The sequence below is a fragment of the Hemicordylus capensis genome, chromosome 1, assembly GCF_027244095.1.
Source record: "Hemicordylus capensis ecotype Gifberg chromosome 1, rHemCap1.1.pri, whole genome shotgun sequence".
Taxonomy (NCBI): Eukaryota; Metazoa; Chordata; class Lepidosauria; order Squamata; family Cordylidae; genus Hemicordylus; species Hemicordylus capensis.
Genome location: NC_069657.1, coordinates 33,262,285 through 33,284,552, shown reverse-complemented (window position 1 = coordinate 33,284,552; position 22,268 = coordinate 33,262,285). Strand labels below are relative to the sequence as shown.

The window sequence follows — 22,268 nt, the reverse complement described above, 5'->3', positions numbered from 1 at the left end:
CCCGGGGGAACGGGTTCAGTCGCCTGCAACATCAAGCAATGCTTCAGCCACTTGTGGGACCGAGGCGAGGGAAGAAAGCGGTCTGGAAGCTGAGAGGTCAGTTCTAAGGAGCACCCCATGCTACGGTCTGGAAGAGCCATGCATCCAAGCAGGTGGTCACCTAGGTGCAGGCGAACTGCAGCCATCCCCCCAATCAGGTCCGAGGGGTAGTCATTGGGTAGAATTTCATTTAAGGCTGGGCTTGTAGGCTTGTCAGGCATGCTGCTGCCTGGAGGAGGCATGGTCCCAAAAGGAAGGTTAGGGTTTTGACCAGGAAAAACCTGTCCTGCCTGCCCTGATGGGGCCAAAAGCTACATTTGTAGCCCTTGGAGCAGGATGAGTTGGATGGAAAGGAATTATGGTCCTGATGTTGCATAGCAGAGGGCATGGCCTTTTTCGTGTCTTTCGTCTCGACTAAGACCAGCTCCAACACCTCTCCAAATAACTCCCCCCTCCTTTGAAGGCCAAATTGGCCAGGTTGCTTCTAGACTTCTGGTCCACCTTCCAGTTTGGGAGCCAGAGAAGCCGAGGGAACTTAACATCTGAGGCCAGAGCCCTAGCTGACAGCTGGGCAGTGTCCGAAGAGGAAACAGCCATAAAGGTGGCAGCCTTCCCTAACTTGTTGAGCCCCTGACGCAACCCAGGCAATTAAGGAAGAACCAGGGGAGCTAGCTGGTTCCTCCTGAATTGGAAAGGAATTCAATTTCAAAGGAAAGCTGCGCAAGCGAAGATGGAGCTGGCCATGGATGCACGCAGGGAAAGAGCTGTAACTTCATGAGTCCTGCGCAGCACTGTGTCACACTTTTTATCATCCATATTTAAAAATCTTCATCCCCATCACCAGCGCTGCCCCTTCGGCATCAACGGAAGGCACCTTAAACTTATCCATAACAGGCTTACATGAATTGTAGAATCCCCAGCAGGAACCTTTCTGTTGCCCAAAATGGCCACCACGGCAGTTTGAGCGGGAACAGGGATAGTGGCGGGTACGGGCAGCCAGGGCAGCTTACCCAGTTAGTCTGCTACTACACGACAGAGTAGGGCAGCAAAACTGGTGGGAATCTCCTCCCCACCATCCGCTTGAGACAGAGCCCCAAGCCTTGGCTGGGCAGAAGCGCTTGGCGGGCAGGGGAGTGAGAGTGATCAGCAGAACTCGACTGCCCCATAGAGCTTCCAGTGCCTCTGCCCTCTGGGCATCCCACGGCTGAAAAATCACCCGGCGACAAAGCCACCGCGCTAGCCCCCCCAACATCTGACAACCCCCCCCAAATTGACGAAGCCCCCCTTTTGTCGGCTTGTGAGGCCATGACCTGGGTGCAGGTGTAGTAGCCGCCACTCACTCGGCCTGGCACACTGAATGTGCCACAGAATCCTCTGAGAGGGAAAGACCTCCTTCTCGCTGCGTGAGGCGTTAGCAGCCATCAGAAAGGGCGCGCTTAGAGCAGAGGACTTAAAAAAAAAAAACCCGCAGCACCTGTCTGCCCAGATTGCCCTGACTATGCTGTGACAAGGAAGAAGACTGAGGATAAAGAGACAGGCCTTGGAAATCGAGTAGTAAAGTAACGGAACAATCAGGAACAGCAGCTGCTGGAGCGAGACAGGGTGAAGAACTGAAGATTGAGGGGATTGCCTTTCCCTCCTGTTGAGAGGCAAAAGCTCTGATTGGCTCTGTCTAGGAGCAGGAAGTTGTGACAACCCATGATTCCTACGGATACAACCCTCTTCTGAGGGAGAATTCCTCTAATATCTTGTGAATAATAATGGACTAAGATGCAGCGGAACATTGTTCTCAACCGTCAGTTCTTTGGTGAGCATTTTCCAATGTGGGCTGTTGGACATAAAGCTGGAGTAAACGTGGAAGGAGGCCTAAAGGGAATATTACATGGCGTCTGGTCTCTAAAAAAATATCCGTGATGTAAGTAATGCACAACTGCATTGTATGTGCATTTGTAAGGGATCATATCTAGGAGTAGGTACAAAAGACAACCTCCCCCGCCCCCCCCCCCCGCCCCCAGATAGCATATTGTAGCATTTTTTATTGTTTCTCCCCAGGAACAATTCCCCTGTGAGAATTACAAGTTTTAACACACTTTACCCCTTATTCTCATGCTTCTCTCCAGGTATTGCAGCTATATGGTGTCATGTTTTCCAAGTCCCATATTCATATCCTTTCTCTGGCACCAGTGTTGCTCTCTATGGCTTGTACCCCCCACCCCCCACTTCTGGATCTCTAGTTAACAAAGGTGATAGTGAGCCTCTGGGTTGAGCTTTGAAGTATTTGGACAAAGTCTTCCTTTTCCCTAGTCCAACTGTATTTAAACAATGGCCATTTTATAAATTTTGTTAAACAAAGTAAACACTTAATACAGGTTTATTTTCTTTGCCAACTGCAAATTTAGTTCACATGCTTGATTGTGTTTGAGGTGGAATACTCCTGTATGAAGAGCACTAAGGGAAAATGCGCAAAACGGCAGCCAAACTCCACTGTAGAGCACTCCTTCCAATCCTGGTCAAAAAAGTAGGTTTTTAAAATTTGCACCGCTACCCAAAAAGCAAACATCAGTTCTGTCCAGGAATTCTATTATATATGTGGCAAGCTACTCCCTATCCAATGAGATTTTGGATAGTCTAGCACTTTTGATGTAGATAAAACATGGAAGTATCTTATAGTAAAATGCAGATCGGGGACTTCATACATTCCTAACAAGTTGCTACTTTAAAAACATATTAATATGATCAGGTGTGATTTGACAGCTGTGCCTGGTAATTAAGATTGTTCTAGTCCCCCAAAGAAAGGGAATTGTTTCTATACTTCAGCATCATGCAGACAGAACATTGCCACTTTTGACTAAATCAAGTTTTACACATGTATTTTTCTAGACAAGCCATTTATTTGAAATGCCAACTATATGTAGGATAAAGTCAGTGTTAACATGCTTCTCAGCAACAGTAGAAAAATAGAACCAGTGAAAACCTTTTTACAACTGTAATGGTACTCAAAAGAGAAATGTATTGTTTTACAATGCATCACACAAGACTAGAATTCAATTCTAGGAGGTACCTAAAAAAATACTATATTTTCTTAAAAAACCAATATGTACAATTGAAGCATAAACAAGTTTTATAAAGTACAGGTTATGCAGGTTGTAGAAAAAACACTTGCATAGGACATGAAGTTGGTTTAAGAAAATTTCTGAGCCTTTAGCATTGAAGGCACTTGACTTTATACCAGTAACAGCACAAGAACAACATATCATGGACACTGAACACCTTCCAGAAATACATACATGTACAGAATTGCCAAATGTGTTTTTCCCCTTCAGCTTTCCCCAACAATCCACACATAACCCTCCACCATATAAAACACAGTCACCGGCAGTAGCTAGAATTGTACGGCCACTCACAGCCGGTTTCAAAATAAGTTACATAGGAGATGGAAAAGTTTGTAATATTCCAAGTCTACAAGCTAAGTAGCAGGGAAGGGCCAGTCGCTTGATTTTCTTTTGACAGCAGGAAGAAATAACCAGACAAGTAAAACGTACTGAGACAGCTATTGTGACTTCATGAGGAAAGAATAACTTTAAAAATAGCCCTAATCGTGTTCTTAGAAGAGTTATTTCAAAACACCCTGGCCAGGATCTGAAGTGCTATGTACACATGGGAGGTTTTTCATCTTCCCTCCTCGCAGCAGGCCCTCCCTGACAAAAGTCAAGGTATTTTTGGAATGAAAGCCCCTTACATCTCTGGAAGCAGGAGTCAGATGCACATGGGGTGTGTACACGGAAGCACTTTGCAAACAGGCACCTTTGAATCCTGGCCATGGGTTAAAACAAAGTAATTTTTCCATAGCAGGGTGAAGTTGTGGACAAAATTCTGCACTGTCTTGAAGTAAAATTAGCTAAGATTATAGTTAAGTTTCCATACTCAAGTATCTTTTCTTGTAAACCAATTGTTCAGTAAGCAATTATTTCGCTTTCAAAGCCACAGCTGTACGGTTACTAAATACTTGGAATTCTCAGCAATTTATTCAAAGTGCTTCATGCATACAGAGGATTATTATTTCTTTAAGCAGCTAGAATTGTATTGTGCATGGAAAACAAACACGCAACATAGCTGTTGAACTGCTACAACATTAAGCAGTCTGAACTTGCTTTATGTGCCCTGCTATCTGGAGACAAAGGGACTGAAGCTGTGAACTTCTGAGCAAATTGTCTGTCCAGCAGAATGTACAAGTTTCAGTTATGGCACAAATCATGATGCTTGATCAATCTATTCCCAAGCCAAGAACATCTGACAGAACAGTTTCATTCCCATTGGGTCACATATAGTTAAGCTAGGCATTAATTAACTTCTTGCTTGTATGCTGTTTACAAATATATAAAGACAAAGATGTATTTTTTAAGGAAGCACAAGAGGAATATAGGATGACATCTTTATGTGGGTCAACGAAAGAGCTACCTCAAGGGCCTGCCGAGGCTTTACTGACCTGATCAAACCTAATACACAGTTGCTGGGGAAGTGGAGAACATTTAAGCCAAAAAATTTCAATGTGCTATGAACACATCAGAAGAAAAGACCGTCTGACATCCAGACTAACTTAGTGCATGCACGCTGCAACAGCAGGACAATCTTTACTGATCTCCCCTTCTCTCTGCAGTCCAGTGTGCCTCCTGGAAATATATCCCTAAGGGTCCTGCAACTCTCAAAGACTTATTTTCAGGAAGCACAAAGGGCTGCAGCGAGAAGGGGAGATCAATGAAGGCTGCCCCGTTCTTGTTGTGTTAAAAATCACAAGTTCAAAAACTCGTATCTAACCACCTCATATTTATAGGCATTTTCCATCTCGGTTTCCAGCTTAATAGGGATTTAGTTCTGAATTGTCTAACTGTCCAATTGTCTCCAGGTCTACCATATAAAATTATGCCCCTTATCACGATTTGCCTTCATCATCCAGAACATTGTCCTGTGGTGTGAAAAGGCAACTTAACTTCAAAAATTGAAACTTTGATTTCTAGGAGCCAATATGTATTTAAAAGTTTCTTGCCAAGCTATTCCACAGTAAAAACCAAGTGTAAACTAATCCCCATGGATTATCTCAACCAACTCTATAGCTACTATTGAGACTGAGAACGTACCCCTCAAATCTCCCATGTCCAGAAACTATCACATCACACTACCAGTTTGTTGAAGCAGGTTTTTGGTACATGTCTCTGTTAAGGACGGACAAAATGAGTTAATTGAAAGAGCAGAACATCTAAAATCTAGTATATAGGATATGGGTTTAGTGGGTTCTTGTTTGGGAGAGTGGGCTTAAAATGATAGTTCAGTGGGTGTGAGAGTGTATGTGGGGACAATCAGAACAGATACAATCCTATTCTAAATTCTCTACAAGGCAAACCCAACCTCAAGAATCACATCAACTTCTATGCCACAAAAGACTACTAAAAAGCACTGGACAAAATGAGGGGCAATCCAATGGATTCCTCATCTTTATTTGCAACCATTTTTATTTTATTTTATTTAAGAAAAGGCAAACATCAAAGGACCAAACAGCCATTTTTTAACTTGACATAGGCCTGATAGAATATGGTCTTGTGAATGAAGACCAAATATGGTCTTCTGTGTCAGCAAGGCTACAAAGAAAAGAATGAGGCTTGCTAAGCAAACAACATTTTAAATCCATCATTATAGCCATTTAATCCAACCATCTGCAGAACATGTTGTTCTTAAAAAGGCATTGTAAAATTGGATTTACACTTTGAAAAGACAACACCATACGTGAAGTGTAGCAAAGTTAATGTGGTGTGAAAATTCTGGAAAAATATACCATCTTCTCTCCCCTCACACCCCACATGAACAAAAATGAATGAAGGCTCCCAAACATCTGCTCTCTTTAACAAAAAGTGTTTTCCCCAAAAGAAGTCAGGATAGGAGAAGAGCAGCAGGAGTTGGTATTTAAAAGACAAATATCCCCAAAGATTTGATTAAACACTGAAACAACGTTTACATTTAAACAATGTCAAGTATCTAAAAACAGAATCACCTTTAAGATTAGAGTAGCCTTTAGCTAATATTCTGACTGAGGTCCCCTGGTGATGGAAGAGCTTTAGAGTTGGCCACCATATCAAGTCAAGCCTTTGTTAAGAGTTACCACAGTGGTCTTGCAGCATTTCCATTACTTGCAACAGAAAGATGTGATAAGTACCTGCAATTACTGACTGTTGAAATGGCCTTCATTAGTGGCAATGGACATGTCTAAACTATCAGCCCTACGTCTCTGTGTTCATAAAACCACGGAATCCCCACCACCTTTCATGAACAAAAAAGAAAATGTTACACACATTCAAAGGGCTGGGAATGAAGAGATTAAGTGCTAAACCGCTTATAGCGAATGAAGCTACAGCCATTACTCTTCAATCTGTGATTTCTGTCCACAAAGCAAGAGATTTACAGGACTGGTTCAGATATAACATGGAGCCAGAATCTCCTGGTTTATTTTGAAACTTTGGCTAGAATAAGCAAGGATTGCCTCTTTTGGATGGAATAAGTAGTACTAGCTTGTTCTAAGCCAAGATCAAAAGCAGGATCTTTTCTCCCCTTGTGTGCACAGAAGAGCACAGGAGCTTGTACCTCCGAGGGTAGGAGATGCTGCCCGAAGCCATGATTCAGTCTTGCTCTGTGTTATGTCTGAACCAAGCCACAATGTCAAGGAACACAGGATGACATCACTAAGTCTGCAGCCCTTGGTTTCTTAATTAGAGGCAGAATAAAGAAGGCAGTAAGCATTTCCCCTTAGTGCCTCTGCTGGAGAGGGAGCCCTCCTCTTCCAAAAATGGAGCATTAACTCCAATATCAGATGTCAAGCAACATCTTCATACCTTCCTAGGCTTGGTATGAAATCTCCCCATCTCTGCATAGCCTTATTAAAAAGGAAAACTCGATGAGTGTTTACAATACTGGCAATTTGCAGCACTAGGTATAAGCTAACCTAGGGAGTAATAAGCATTTCTTAGAGGTTCCATGACAGTTCATCCAAGAATGCACAAAGGGAGTTGGGTTTCAAAGAACCCCAAGGGAGTTGTACTCCTCACTCACAAAGACAATCCCTGGTACCAGCATTAGTGAGGGCTTGCTACATTAAGATGAAGGCCAGCTGCCATGGACTTGGTAAACAGAACAGAAATATTAGGCTGGATTCTTGCACTAGTGGTAGACAAGAAAGGTTTCAGACCTCACCAGCGCAGTGAGATGTGCTGTTCTTTGGAATTCCTATAGTCATTCAAAAATAATGACAGACATTGTCACCATCTTGTACGAAAATACATCTCAGCATGTGCAACTCAAATGCACATGCAAAACTGGGAGGTGAAAGATTTAAACACAAACACACACACCCCCTCTGGAAGAGCATGAACATACAGTCCTTTAAAATGTGACAAAAGTTTAACATACTAATACAAAAACAAAATTAAATGTACAGGTGCAAAAGGCTACCTTCTTTTTAAGGTGATGACTAATATATATATATATATATATTTATATATATATTTAAAAGGTTTAACAAAATCTCTTCAGAACACAAACCCTGAAGCAGCATTCCAAATAAATGGGTAGCTCGCCGCTCTAATGAAGCCATGTATGTACACACACACACACACACACACACACACACACACACACACCCTCACACACTAGCGGCTGGCATGAATGAACTTGCCCAACAAAAGTCAGGCCAAAGGTTGCCAAGACTAGGCATTTCCCGACTCTTAGGCACAGAGAAGACGTGGAGGGTGGCTTTCAGAGGGCAGATTTTTTGTACAGGAAGTCTGGTTTGCTAGGAGACCTCCTCCCTCTGCTTACTGCCTCTTCCCTTTCCAGTTCTGCATTTCTCTGCGCTTCATGCTCTAGAGGTTCCATGTCTCCCAGTCTCCGGCTGGATTGCTCTTCATGGATTTCTGAGCTGTATGCAGGCAGAGAAGGCCTGCTAGAGGTTAGGCCGTAGGTTAAGTCTGTTTCTGTTTTTGTTCGTCCCCTTGCGTGAGCTGGGCCATTCCCAGCATTCTCTTGAGCAGCTAACGCCAAGTCCAGCCGCTGGGGAGGCTGCTCTAAGACATCGAGGTGGATCGGTTCATTCTTGTGTCTGTGTGGATGCCCTTCTTGAGAAAGTGCATAGTCTCGCCTTGAGTCCTCTAGCTTTTTAGGAGAGATGTGATTCGATAAGTGGGCAGCCTTTAAGCCACTGGGAGATGCTTTATTGTGGCTATACAAATCTGGGCCAAAATAGATGCCTTGAGAAGGTGAAGGAGTGTGCCGGCCAGGGGCTGGAGTGGAAGGCCTGCACGCAGCATTGGAGAAATCATAGAAATCTGGGTATTCCTGCTGATTCTCTCTAGTATCCAGTTTTTGTTCCACTGAATGTTTTTTCCTGGAGCTGTGTATGTGCCTTGTCTGAATGCATACGATGTGTTGGGGTGGTCCTGGTCCAACCTCCAAAACAGGCTGGCTTAGTTCTGTATCAACAGTGAGCTCTGGCAGCCGCCTGTCCTTGAGAGACATTGTTGACACACCCATAGCAATATCTGGCATCAGCTCATTGAGCACAGGTTGAGTACTCTGTGGGGTAGGGGTGGGGGTGGGAGGGGAGAGAGAGAAAAGAAACTTTCAGATTGCTTGTGCTGTTTGTTTCCTTACATGCGAAAGTCACCTTTCCCACCCGCTTCTAGTACTACTTCAGCCCACAGAAACCCAAGCTTATCACAGGCTACAGCTAAGAGACTTGGAGCTCCAGTGCCAAAGTTTTGCTACCACAGAACTGTAATCTCAGTATAATGTGCATACAAAAAGAGAGGTCCACTAGCTCCAACAAGAGTTGGCTGCTGAGAAAAAAGTCAGGCGTCTAAAAATTGGTGACACGTGGGTGAGCCTTCTCAGTCCCAGCTCTTTCCCCTAACTTTATACATATTTCTCTTTTGCGGTCTTGTTTTAATGATCGCCTTTTATTCTGCATTTTAATAATTTTAAGGTGAATATGTTGAATTTTCTTGTGTTCTTCAATTTTGCTGTAAGCCGCCATAAATACCTCTTTGAAGAATGGCAGGATACATCTTTTAAACACACAATACATATATTTCACCAGAGTTTCATAGCGACCAGCTTTAGAGCAGATTATTATACAGAAGTAACTCCCCAAACCAATTCTTTTATACATTCAAACTTTATCAACTAAGCAAAAGAAATCAGAGGCGACTATGTCAACAAGCCTGTAGACAGTGCCTGATACTCAACAGTGCTACTCAGAAGTTACTCTAAAGCAGAGCTGCAAAATTTTAAGCACAACTTCCATCAGCTCCAGCCACAGTGGCCAATAGTCAGGGATGGTGGGAGATGCCGTTCAACATCTGCAGGAGGGCCAGAGTTGTGCAGACCAGCAATAAAGGATTACTTAATTAAATTACTTGAGAGTAATTGAGTCTGGATGTCAGCCAGTGATATCAACATAGAATATCACAGTAGATGAAGTGGCCCTAAAAATTCAAAGTCATTTAGCCCTATGCAGCACACCTGGTCCATGCGTTATGCAAACTCTTAACACTACAGAAGAGGAAGCAGGAATTACCCAAGGGCAATTTAGGAGAATGTTGTCATATGTGCAGCCTTATTAGAATGACTTCCATCTCCTGGTTAATGGTAATTTTGAACTGCTTATTAGAAGGATATAAACCAGATTAGGTAATTTGGCAGTCACATTATGAAAGGCAGTTTTCATACTGAAATATTCAAGACGATTTGCATGAGAGAGGAGATTCAGAAAAGGAATTTATTTCAGAAAAAAACAAAGTGTCAGCCTTTCACATATTAAGCAAAAACACATCTGGTTGTCAATTTGGTAGTCAGCTAGTCTGCATTCTTTGCAGATCACCTCTGAATGCTGTCAACAAAGCATATTTTAATTTGCAAAATAAATCCATGGTAAGTTACTTAAATTGATTCAAAATCATCCCATGTTCCTTTCCTTGAGCACTCAGCTTTGACTTTACCAAGTGTGACTTATCTGAGTCAAGCAAGATTTAAATCTTTGGACTGCCAAAAGAAACAATACTTCAGCAGAAATCCTTGAAACTTCTGAAAAAGTGGTGCTTTGTAAAATCCAAGCAACATGAGCTGCAAGGTCCCAGCCAGGGCACTCAGAATTCCAAAACCTGTAATGGCAGCTCATCTCCTCCTCCTTATATTGAGTTCACAGCAGTTGAATTCCAATCCAGCTACCACAAACACACAGCCAGTCAGCTTTGTCCAATAAAATACTTTTGGTGTATACTCAAACAATATGGATTTAGCAGTAGGAAACAATCTAGATGCAGCTTTCTAAAGAATAATTACAAGGGAAGAAGATTTTACAGATAATGGAGAGGAGGAGAATAGGACTTATTTCCACTTAGGTAGGCAGAGAGATTGTTAACAATGTATTTCCAGAATTCAAGTTTATATCAGGAGGACACTGGTACAAGTGTTACTTCATTCACCTGGCCAATACACCAATAACCAAGTTCTTCCTAATTTGTTCCAGGCCTGCCTTTGTTGTCGTCTGCGGTATGTTTTATAACCCAGCAAGCAGGCCAGTTTTGTGTGTTTATAGAACAAGCTGGTTTTATAGGTTTATATTGGACACTGAATTTTCCTCACTTTCAAAGCTGCAGCTCAGCAGCTCTGGTCTGTATGTTAACAATAGGTCTTTTGCCTTGAAACATGGAAATGGTGAATTCTTATGTTAGCTCTTTCGCACCCTATCAAATGATTTAGCTGAATACAATCTGATTTTAATATAAAGTGTATTGTGGGGAGGGGGGGAGGATCCTCAGAAAGCTTTGGATGCCACCTATGCTTCTTTCAAAGCCTGGGATAACTAAATACTTATGAGTGCAAAAGCAGAAATCCACTTCCACTAAAGCCACTCTGTTCTACCTAATTTGCCCTCCCTAACAGAGGTTTGGAGAGGAAGGAGCTCATTTCACTGCAACCATCTGCCATGAGAAAGTGTCTCTTCCCCCAACATTGAAACAAGGGGTGGCTTTACACCTGCCGGTGTCCCCTCGGCAGGACGGGTTCAAGTCCCGAAAAAGGTGGAATGTTTCCTTGGTGAGTAGCAATTGCTGATTGTCCATTAAGGGTTGAAGTCCCTGTTAGTTAGGTTTCCCACAGTTAGCGGAATCCATTTTTAGCATGAGAACTGCAAGCGCTGAGGGGGCAAGATAGAGTCCAGACCGGCTTGCTGCTTGCATAAAAGGGGAACTAACTATGAGTTATGACCTATGACATATAACTGGTTCTTTTTCTGTAGCTATCTGTAACCGTTTTCTTAAGGACTAGTATTTTTAAGCCTGTTAAAATAACGGGCGCTAGTTGGGTTCATGAAACTGGGGGGGCCGCCTACTGTTGGCTGCAGCAGTAGCAGCAGAGCCCCTCTGGAGGGAGGCAGTGGCGGCCGCCGCGAAGAAGCCCCTTGAGAGCTGCCCCCGGAGGAGGAGGAGTGAGGAGCGGGGCAGGTGCGCGCAGGGCCACTTCCCCAGGGACGGAGGCGATGGCCAGGCGCCCAGAGCAGCAGCAGCAACCACGGCTCGCCGTGCTGAGCTGCTGCCTGCGCCTCCCTCCCTGGGCTGGGCGTGAGGAGGAGCTGCTGCTGCTGCCAGGGGCAGGCGGGTGGAGGTCTTCTCTGGCGCTCGGCAGGCTCCCGGCGGCTCTTCCCGGGGGGACAACGACGGCGTCCTGGGAACCACCTGGCTGCTTCCAAGCAGGAGGCGGCGGCGGCAGCTCCGCGCAAGACCCCCCCCCCCCGCCCGTCCGGCTGCCGCTCCCCTGGAGCCGCCCCCCGCCAACATGGCTTTGCAGCCTCCAGCCAGCCGGACCGCCCAAGGGACAGTCGCCGACTCTGTTCTTTTCGGCCGGCGAGCCAGACCCGCCGCCGCCTCTCCTATCCCTGCGGCCGGGCTGGACCCGCCGCCGCTGCCCTCCCAGTGGCCGCCTCTGGCCTTTCCGCGGCCGGGCCAACAACCTCCCCGGTCCCCGTTTCTCCTCCTCCCGGACCGGGAGCCAACATGGCCGCCTGGTGCCTGCGGCCGTTTCTCCCTCGGCCGTTCTGGGCATGCGCTAGAACGGCCGAGGGAGACACGGGCGCAGACACGGACACGGGCGCACACCGAGGGATCTTATTATAGAGGATGCTTTGGTGTATAAATGTGCTGCTTCTGTATCAAGTCTTTGTCCTGCTTTGAGTGCGAGCTAAGCAGCACCTTTGCTACTTAAGGGCAAATAAAACTTTGATCCTAAGTCCTCTTGTTTGGGCTGATTATTGGGCTCCATCCGCCCAGGAACGAACCTCCCCTATTGGGGTCAAGGGTACCCCAATACATCATACCTACCTTGAAAACCTTGACTTTATAATGTGCGTATGGAGCTTCCCACCACACATGGCAAGTGTCCAATGAATAAACAAATTTTAGGGTAATGTTATGTAACAAAATCATTCTAACTGGATGACCTATTGTGCTACTTTGTTACACACAAAAGACAAGAGGGAAACCACATACCCTTTTTTCACACATGGACACAATTATAACTTGCACCACCACCCCCATTACTCGCAGAAAAACTGCATTTAGGTTTTTAGAAAGTATGCCACACACCTTTGTATCACCCACACCTGTTAAGAGGGCAGGCAGCGCCTGTCTCAAGTGGTTGGCTGGCAGGGTGTGGATGGAAATCCTTCCCACTTGGGAGCTCAGTCCCTCAGGTGCCAGATCCAGGGAAGGCAGGAGGAGAAGGAAAGCGGGCCTGAGCCAAGCTGAGGCTGATCTGTGCTATGTGAAAAGTTGCTTCCACAGCTTCTCTCTCCATCTCTCTCTCCCTCCCAAATTAACACTGGTATGTATAAATAAAATATATAACCCACACCCACTTAAATCTCTGCCACCCTTGTGGGGTGCAAAATCACATATACTCCACAAGGTACAGTATGTGTTAAAATTATGGTAATGTTGTGTGCAACCACTATGAATAATCCAGAGCTGTACTTCCCAATGACTACTCAGTTGCTCTGTGATTAAACTGAAGGCTAACCATTTTTAATACCAGCAAGTTCCAAACTCATAGGCCAAATCCCATTCACTTCACAAAGGAAATACATCACTATACCTTATCATACATACACCTGTGATATCAGAGTGACCATGTGCATATATATATATAGGGTGCACTTACCACTTGCTTTTCAGCTGCCATCACAGCTGCGGCCGCTGCAACAGTCTGTCTTCCTAGTCCTATAGTATTAGTGCAATCAGGAGGTGTGGCTTTGACGCTGGATAAGTAGATGGGCGGGGCAGGTTTAGGGGCTGTTCTGGCATGGAACAATGAATGGTTACAGGGATACGAAAAGGACCGTGACGGATGCTGACTCTGCGACCTTTGCTTCCAGCCAACTTTGAACTGGTTGTGGATTGGAGTAGCTGGTGGATGATAAGGAGGCGGAGGAGGGGGCAGTGGGGGATGGAAGGCTACAAAGGAGTCGAGTTCTGTAAACATGGTTTCTGCAGTGGGTGTGCTGTTGACGCGGCACCGCCCCGACTGTCTCAGGGTCAAGAGTGGGCTTTCATCCCCAAAGTGTTCATCGGGAAAGAACTTGTGTGGATTCTGCAAGATAACACAGAAGAGGAGGTGGGGGGAAGAATTTATTGAACTTCCATTGCAAGACAGGTATTCGTTGCCAAGGTCTCCCTCCTCATTATGTGCCCCAACTCCGCATAATTTGTGAGTCGGCTTTTTAAAAGGTCTAGTGTTCAGTCAATATTTCAGCAATAGGAACGACTAAGCAAGGCATCCTACTCAACCGTTTACACCTTTGCTCATATAGTGAAACACTTGGCTGTGCCTCTTCGGTGTCCATAATCCAATAGGAGAATGGCAGTTCTGCACTACTATTATTTTGCAAGTAGAAACACACATCATCTCTGGTGCTCTGGTTTTGGAGCATGTGGCCAAACTGCCTGAGTGTGCAATTTGGCAATAGCTGACAAATGATAAGGCGGGGGATGGGGATCTACAGAAAGGCTTGTTGCATAAATATGGCTTTTGTAATAGGCATGCTATTCACACATACTGCCCATTTCCCTTGCCTCTCCTCCTCCCTGTTGCCCCGAGTCCCCCCCACCAAAAAAAACCATTTGAAGGACCCTCTGCAATAGGGCAAGATGCACACAGGTGGTGGTGGTGGGAACTTGCATGCAATAGGAAGGTGCCTCTGCCACTTTTCCCAGAATCCACCCCGCCCCTTCTTGCAGCCACCCACACTTCATCTTGCACCATGGCTGAGGTCCCTTGACTCTCAGGTACAGCTCCTCAGGAGGCAAAAGCCATCATGCCACCTATTGTGGCATTCACTCATGCTCCTTTTTAAAACACAAAAATTTCCATAAACAAATCCTTAGATTATTAACCACCACTGGGTGGCTCCCTCCATGAATCAACAAAAAGCAGCATAGCACAATACTTTCGGGTGTGCATTTTGCGGGCAGCAGTGTTTTTTCTTAAAGGTACTATTTTTTAAAGGCTCAATTCTTTAGGGCCTGAAACAAACAAAGTTAAAACATTTGTTTCCATTTTTCCTCCAGAAGCACATTGGTGCATTTGGTGAAGTTAGGATAAAGGCTGAATTGTTACTGTAGGTTTTGAAGCTAGGATTCCTACCCTAGTTTTGCTGTTGCTGGCCTTTTGTTCAGAAGTTTTAGAAAGCAGGTGGATTATGAGTCAGTTTTGTGTTTGGGAGCAGGTTTATTTTTATACCAATTCACTTGGAACTTGCCAGCCAAAGCAGCAGAAAGGAGTTCTGGGCAGAGGCTCCGGCTTCTCTCTTGTTCTTCACTGTGAGGCCTGGGAGCCACAGCGGTGGCTTTCATCAGCCCCAGGTGCTGCCTGCTGATTAGGCCTGTGCCAAGGGGCAACCCTACTGCCTCCCTTGCCTACCCCCACCTGCCAACATGTGCTGAAGGGATTGTTCCCACTGTGCAGCGCTGCACCTTTCCTAGTGTGCCAGGGCCTATCCATGAAAAGGAGCCTTCTCAGATGTCTCCCCGTGACATCTGGGGAGGTGCACAGGGAGCGCGGGATGTGCCGTCCTTCCAAGAGCTTTCCCAGGAGCTCTATGACTGGGCCTCGATAAGGCTCTGTCTCTCCATTCCCCCGGCACTGCACAGATGTCAGTACAACAGGGGAATGACTTTTGCACAGAAGACATTTTTATTTTTTTTTGCGCCAATGTGGCTCTCACTTGGAAAACTGTTAAGATCACTGCACTACGCAGCCTTTCCTTCCTTGTCTGTGTAAAACATAGCCGCAGTGCCCCTTAATATTCCTGTAAACCATTCCTCAACAATTGGCTGTCCGCTCCAGCTATGATGAACTTCCTCTTAAAAGAGACTTACATGTGCTTAAGCACCAAGAAAGTAAGACAGAAAAAGCTGCCCGTCTTTGCTGCTGGCATTTCCTACCTGCAAGAGTTCAGCAGCAGAATCAGGCAGCCCAAATTCCCTCAGTACACGGATCTGAATCTCATAACTGACGGTGGCTCCTTCTCCACAGTTCAGAGCATAAGCTCTTTGCACTTGTTCAGTGTGGCGGAGCTCCTGCAGCCGCTTGACCATCTCTTTCACGACAGAGAGACGAGGAACTGAGAGAAGAAAAAAGCCAAACAAAGAAAATGCAAGTTGAAATCAGTGTTCCCTCTAAGGTGTGCGCATGTGCGTGCAGACATTTTTTGATGTCCGCTCATTTAATTTTAAATCCCACTCAGGTTGACTCAAGAAAACCTCATTCTCACTGCATGTGCGTGCACAATGCCTTGGTATTGCTGCCCAGAACAAAACTCATTCCATGCACAGATGAAAAAAAATTAGAGGGAACATTAGTTGAAATGATTTCTCATGGTATTATACTGTAATCTAGCTCTAATCAGTTTCACAGACCACTACCAGTATAATATTTCTAACGATCTGAGTCTGGACTTGCTTGTACTTTTTAATGACAAACAGGAGATCAACTTTTGTGCAAGTCAATAAGTTGGAAAGAGTTAAGCACAGAAACGGAACCCTCTGAACTGGACTTACTGAGCTCCACAGAAGTAGATAAGGCAGGGCTGAAGGATCCCCAGTCTCTGCCGTTTGTACCTCATGAAAATGAACCATCAGATATGGAAAAATGTGATGGCCTCACATACGGAAAAAGATAATGGAGAGATCCACCTTCCAGACCCCTTCTGCAAATAATCACCATTTCCTAGTTGCTGCATGAACCCAGTGGATGCTCAACTCTTCCCCATTCACTGCCAACATGCTCCAATAGGTCTTAAGAGTCCCAATCTGCTTCCATCTCTCCAACACGCCCCTCCTTTTTACGTCTCCCTTCTTGCAAAAGCCACTTCCTCCCCTTCAGCAACCTCCCTGCTAAGAGCAGCTTCAGCCACAGAAGTCTTTTTGACTAAATACCACTTCCAGGGGTTTGCTGATGCCATGAGAATTTTGTTTGGTGCCTGGGGTGTTCACGTAAACGTAAAATAAAAAACTCTGAGATTTTTTGATTCAATCAGTAATTTGGGGAAGGTATGCACCTCCGCAAACCTGGCCACTTGAGAACCTCTTCCTTAAAAGCATCAACATGGAAGAAAATGCACACAATACCATCAATAAGGCTGTTTGCCACAATGCTGGCTTCTGCTACAGCAACCACAAATAAGACTCTCTTTGCTTCTCTATTGCAAAATTGTTCCTTTAAATCCCTTATTATGCATTTATTTTATGATCCCGGATATTTTAAAATCTCAATGTTACATTTCCTCTGGAATGCAAGTAGCCAACTTGAGATTGGTTTTCTTGGCACACATTTGATGGTTTTGGTTGAGGGTTGAGATCACAAGACCATTAGAGAGCCAATAACAACTTCAGAAAATGCAGCATTAATGCCCCTCCCCACACATTACACAACTTCTAAACCAACATCAACCTGTAAAAATCCCACTGTTTTAAAGGGCACTTAGACTGCGCGCGCAGAAGGCTTCCTAAAGACTTTTGCAGCCCGGCAGGGAAGGGGGCGGGAGGACATCCCCCTGCCGCCCGCCCGTTTCTAGAGAGCGAGCGGTCGGGTCCGGGGCGAGATTTAAGGGGGCGGCAGGGGGCTTCAAGGAGGCTTCAAGGGGGCGGCAGGGAAGTATCCTGCCGCCCAATTTTTTTTACCACGGAGGAGCCATCGTCTTCGATTGAAGCGGGCGGTGAGGGATCCTGCTGCCGGGTTTTTTACAATAATTACGGCGCCAAAGCGCGGGAGGGGTAAGTAAAGCCCCCCCGCCCTTAATGGAACCCCCACCCTACCCTTCCGAACCCCAAACCGCCCATGTCCGGAGGCCAGTAGAATGGCCTCCGAACCGGTCCATGCACATTACTAATATCTTGCATCTTTTCATCAATGCTTTGATGAGCAACATTTAAATTATGTACTAAGGGAAGGGAAGACAAAGGGAATGTATATGCCTGCAGAGTTTGAAATAAAAGATGAAACATCTTGTGTATGCATACTTTTATTTATCTGTTCCATTTTCTATTTCAAAATTACAGAACTATTAACAGGACTCCCCATTTGGCTTCTAAACCTATACCACAGTCAATAAACTCTGATTTTAATCTTTGAAACCATGAGGATTAAAATATATATTTTAGAATGGTTCAGACTTCAGGGTATGAAGAAGCTGCTGGGCACCATTTTCCTCTGCAGCACAACTACAATCCCTGTATTTAACAATATTTAACATTGCTTACATTACACAATTTATTATAGATCAGCTTTAGACTTACCTGGGATTTCATTGGCTACAACTGAAGGAGGACTAGATTGAATACTGCTTATCTGCTGGTGACTTATCACATGACAACACTGCGGAACTGCATTGTTTACCATGTAGAGGGTATCTGGTACATTGGACATTCTAACCATCCGTAAACGAACTAGGTCAGTCTGCTCTACCATCATCTCATCCAGAATTGACTGAAACAATATAGTGAGAACAGGGCAGTTACTAAAAGTTTGTTCTGATACAAGGTTTATTATCATAATGAACTAGCCAATTCTGTCAGTACGACACCACAGATATGACTTTTCTTTTCCAGGTACAAAGAGCACAGGAACAACAGTTAGAGGCCTAATGATATCAGATGCAAATGGCTAAATGGAACATTAAGGACTTTCTGCTCATGAACATAAGTTTTCCTTCAAACATAAAAATGTTTGTTTTTCACCATTAAAAAGGGCCAGCTACTGCTCTTCTGAACCAAAGTTCTACACTTCCAGCTCCTCTAACTCTGAACTAAAGAGTGTGAGAGAGATAATGGAAAGAAGTCTCTTAGCTGCCTGAGGACTTCATTCCTCATTCCCACAAAAACATACTACCCATGGAACTATTCTTAAGCATAAAAATTGCTGCGAGTTGTGAAGTTCATCTTTAAGACATTTTAATACTTGTTTGTTCAAGGAAAAGGGGGCACATGCTAGTCTGCATATAAAAGTCACAATTTTATATTTATTTTTATTTAGCACACTTGAGTGTACAGGCTCCCAGCTGTGTAAGGACTGCAGGAAGAGGAAAACAGGCCTCTATTCACTCTGTGCACAGGAAATGTGGTGCTTAAGGAATACCGAACCCCACTGTTGCTTCCAGGTTTGCTTTGTGGTCCTCCAGAGCTGCCTCCTACAAGAGGAACTATAGCAAACAAGTCCCTCATTAGAAAGAAAATCAGAAATTATTGAGTCGGGGGAAGAGCTGAGAAAAACTGAAGGAGAGAGGGAAGAGTAAGGAAGCTCTTCTCAGTGTGTAATAGAGGGGCAGAGTGATGGATGTAAAGATAGCAAAGAAAAAATCCTGTTCTGCTGAGCTATCAGGATCTCTGATCACTATTTGGCCAGAAGTCCATACTTATGGAGTCAAATGGTAAATCAAAGAGAAGTAGGTAGAAAGCTGAAAGGTTTGGTGGTAATCTGTCTTTGCCTGGATAAGATGTAGATCAGATCTGGGTTTTGATGTCATGTTAAGGTGGAAATTTTCAATATTTGTTCACCCTGCTCTTGTTAAAACTCCACAGAGCAGCTAACAATGAAGCACATGTGTTAGGAAGGACTGCAGGGACGTACCAGGAGCCCTTGCACCACTTACCCAGCCCCCCGCATTTGTGCTATTGTGCCAGAGCCCTCATACTTCTGAGCACTGTCTGTTCTCCAGAAGTGCTCTGTAAGACTGGAAACTTGTAACCGATGGTCAGCAATGTCTTTTTGATCTCACAGTGTGCTTTGGAAGCTCAAGCAGTTCTCAGAAGTACGAGCAGGCTGGTACAGCATTCAAATGCAAGGGGGCTGTATAAGTTGCATAAGGGCTCCTGACACATCCAGTCCCTCCTAACGCACATGCTTAATTAGTCAGGATGTCAGCCAGTAACATTTGTACTCTGTAGATTTACTATTTCTTTTCAACATACTTCTGAATGCAGAATCTCTTCCAGCAAGGCTGTTCTTATAAGACAAGTTAATGGCAGATAGGACTATCAATGGCTCCCAGTCTCGATGGCTATAGGCTACCTCCCGGCACAGAGGTAGGATTCCTCTGAACACCAGCTGCAGGAGAACAAAAGCAGGAAGAGAGGGCATGCCTTCATCTCCTGTGTGGGCTTCCCGGAGGCATCTCGTGGGCCACTGAGGGAATCAGGATGCTGGACTAGATAGGCCTTGGGCCTGATCCAGCAAGGCTCTCCTTATGTTCTTGGTAGTTATCAGGTTAGTTCAAGACGGCACAACATTGGCCCTCCTGCAAATGTTGGCTTACAGCTCCCATCATCCCTGACTACTGGTCGCTGTGGCTGGGCATGCTGGGAGTTGTGGCTGTGGATGCTGGAGGGCCAAAGTTGTGCAGCCCTGGGTGAGAGTTACAAGGCAGATGTTCTCAGAGGTCTAAAGCCTTCCTCTTACCTTGGCTTCTTCCACATACGGTGAGAAGAGCCTCGGCCTCACATAGATCCCTGCATTCTTTTGCCGCAGCCACGCATTTGACTTTCCACCCTCTGCTGTTGGTAACATGTCTGAAGGAGGAGTGCTAATGAGACCTCTCTTCATCTTTAAGGGGGGAAAGGAGACTTTTTAAAAAACACATTTATTTTTAAATAAAAAACACATTATTTTTAGGCACAATACACAAACTATTTTCAATAGGTTCAGGCAAGGTGATTATGAAGCAGATTGAGGCAGAACAGCCAATCTAAATCCAAGCTCTCAGCCAATTTCACAGCATAACCTGCACAGTAAAGATCACCCACAGTATATTTCACAAATGAACAAGAGTTTTATCACTGTTATTATATGTCCCAAAGTAAGTTTAAGGAGACACTTACAGAATCAGTCAGCACTTCACTGTTAATTGGCAAAATATGTTCAATACGGACAAATGGCAGGAGAGGAGAAAGGATCTCTTTCAGTTCCTCAATGTCAAGATCTCGCCTTTTCACACCTCTCTTGTTCACACTGTGAGCTGTGCCACTCAGCAAATTAGGCTCTGCAGGGGTGGGTGGGGGAAGCAGATAGTTTCAATTAAATAAATAAGTAAGCAAGCGCACACACTTCTCTATAAAGCTGGCATGTCTACCAGTGTTTTTGAAATAGCAAATGCCCACATTCCATGGAAAGCCATCTATTGCAAAATTATGTTCAGACTTGTGTTATCACTGAAGCCACAAATCTATGACCCAGGCTTTCTTCAGGACGTTATTTGTTCATCCTCATTTCAGGATCTCCTGAGAAACAAGATTCTTCTAGGAGGGGAAGCGAACTGCACACTAAATATCATCATGTTAAGCAAATTCATAATGCGGCATTATCGACCCTTGAGACGTCCATAATGCTGGGGAAAGCTGAAGGAAAGAGAAGAGGATGACCAGCAACAAGGTGGATGGACTCGATTATGACAGCATTGAATTAAAAGACTTGATTACAACAGCAATGAATTACAACAGCAACCTTAAAGGCCAAGTTGAAGACAGATAATCCTGGAGAGAATCTATCTATGTGGTCGCTAAGTGTCAACACCGACTTGATGGCATTTAATCAAATTCATCTGCTGGTTAAGCTTTGTTGGTGTTATATTAACATTTAGACCCTTACAGAGATAGAATGAACAGCTCTGAAACACATCCTGGAAAATAGGGGTGTGCATATGTGGGGCGAGGAGGGCGGGAAGATTCAGCCTTCCACTTTCAGGAATAGACTGTTTTGGTGACTTTTAAAGATAGTAATTTTCCTTTCCATCATGTACTTATAACATATAATGTGACAATTAATACATGTCTTAAGAGAATATTTGTAAAATCGGATGGAAGCAAAAGGCTATCTAGTAGCCACTGTTCCCTTTAACAGGGATTCCCAGATGTTGACGACTACAATTCGTAGAATCCCCAGCTGCAATAGCTTTTGCTTGGGGATTATGGGAGTTGTAGTCAACAACATCTGGGAATCCCTGTTAGAAGGAACACTGCTAGTAGCCTCCAACTATGAGGCATCATCATCCACCTACCAGCTTTTACAATTAACCAAACAAATCCAAGTCACCACACGTAGAGAGCTAGCATTCAGCAGTGCTAAAGACCCACACCCTGGGTCTGCATAATGACACTTAACCAGGGCTTCCTATGCACTCTGATGCACAAAGCTCATCCTCAGGTTCTCCATTAACTTGAGCGGAGTAGGCAGTTCTTAGTGCTCATTGCTGACCACATGGAGCTGCCTGTACATCAAAGCAAACCAAGCAACTCTTAGGGATGGGGCTCTAGCTCAGTTGTAGAGCATCTGCTTTACATGCAGAAGGTTCCAGGTTCAATTCCTGGTATCTCTAGGTAGGGCTGGGAGAGACTCCTGCCTGAAACCTTGGAGAGCCACTGCCCGCCAGTGCGGACAATAATGTGCTAGATGGACCAATGGTCTGATGCTTCTGTTCACCCAGGCTTTTAACTGATATTGTTTTGATTGTTTTAATGTTGTTTTTAGAATATTATTTTAAAATTTTAAATTCCGTTTTAAATGTCTTGTTTTTAAATGTCTTGTTTTTGTTTTCAATTAATGTTTTACTTTTGTTTTTATCTTGTTATAAACCACCCAGAGACTTA

The 22,268-nt window shown here is 44.6% G+C and overlaps 1 protein-coding gene and 1 long non-coding RNA gene across 4 annotated transcripts in view; one reads left to right on the top strand and one right to left on the bottom strand.

Moving 5' to 3' along the window:
* The first annotated feature begins 1,608 nt into the window (after positions 1-1,608).
* Positions 1,609-22,210, top strand: LOC128335886 (uncharacterized). Its single transcript, XR_008311762.1, has 3 exons — positions 1,609-1,954; positions 11,023-11,175; positions 20,898-22,210. It is a non-coding gene; the product is annotated as an uncharacterized LOC128335886 (long non-coding RNA).
* The window catches only part of BTBD7 (BTB domain containing 7), a 115,822-nt gene continuing 96,464 nt past the window's right edge, over positions 2,911-22,268 (bottom strand). For all 3 annotated transcript variants that reach the window (XM_053274669.1, XM_053274650.1, XM_053274659.1), the window contains 6 exons: positions 20,505-20,665; positions 20,086-20,229; positions 17,928-18,117; positions 15,576-15,754; positions 13,294-13,722; positions 2,911-8,652 (listed from right to left, as the gene is read on the bottom strand). In XM_053274669.1, coding sequence (XP_053130644.1) covers positions 7,837-8,652; positions 13,294-13,722; positions 15,576-15,754; positions 17,928-18,117; positions 20,086-20,229; positions 20,505-20,665 — 1,919 coding nt within the window. In that variant the 3' untranslated portion in view covers positions 2,911-7,836. The remainder of the gene's footprint in view (positions 8,653-13,293; positions 13,723-15,575; positions 15,755-17,927; positions 18,118-20,085; positions 20,230-20,504; positions 20,666-22,268) is intronic.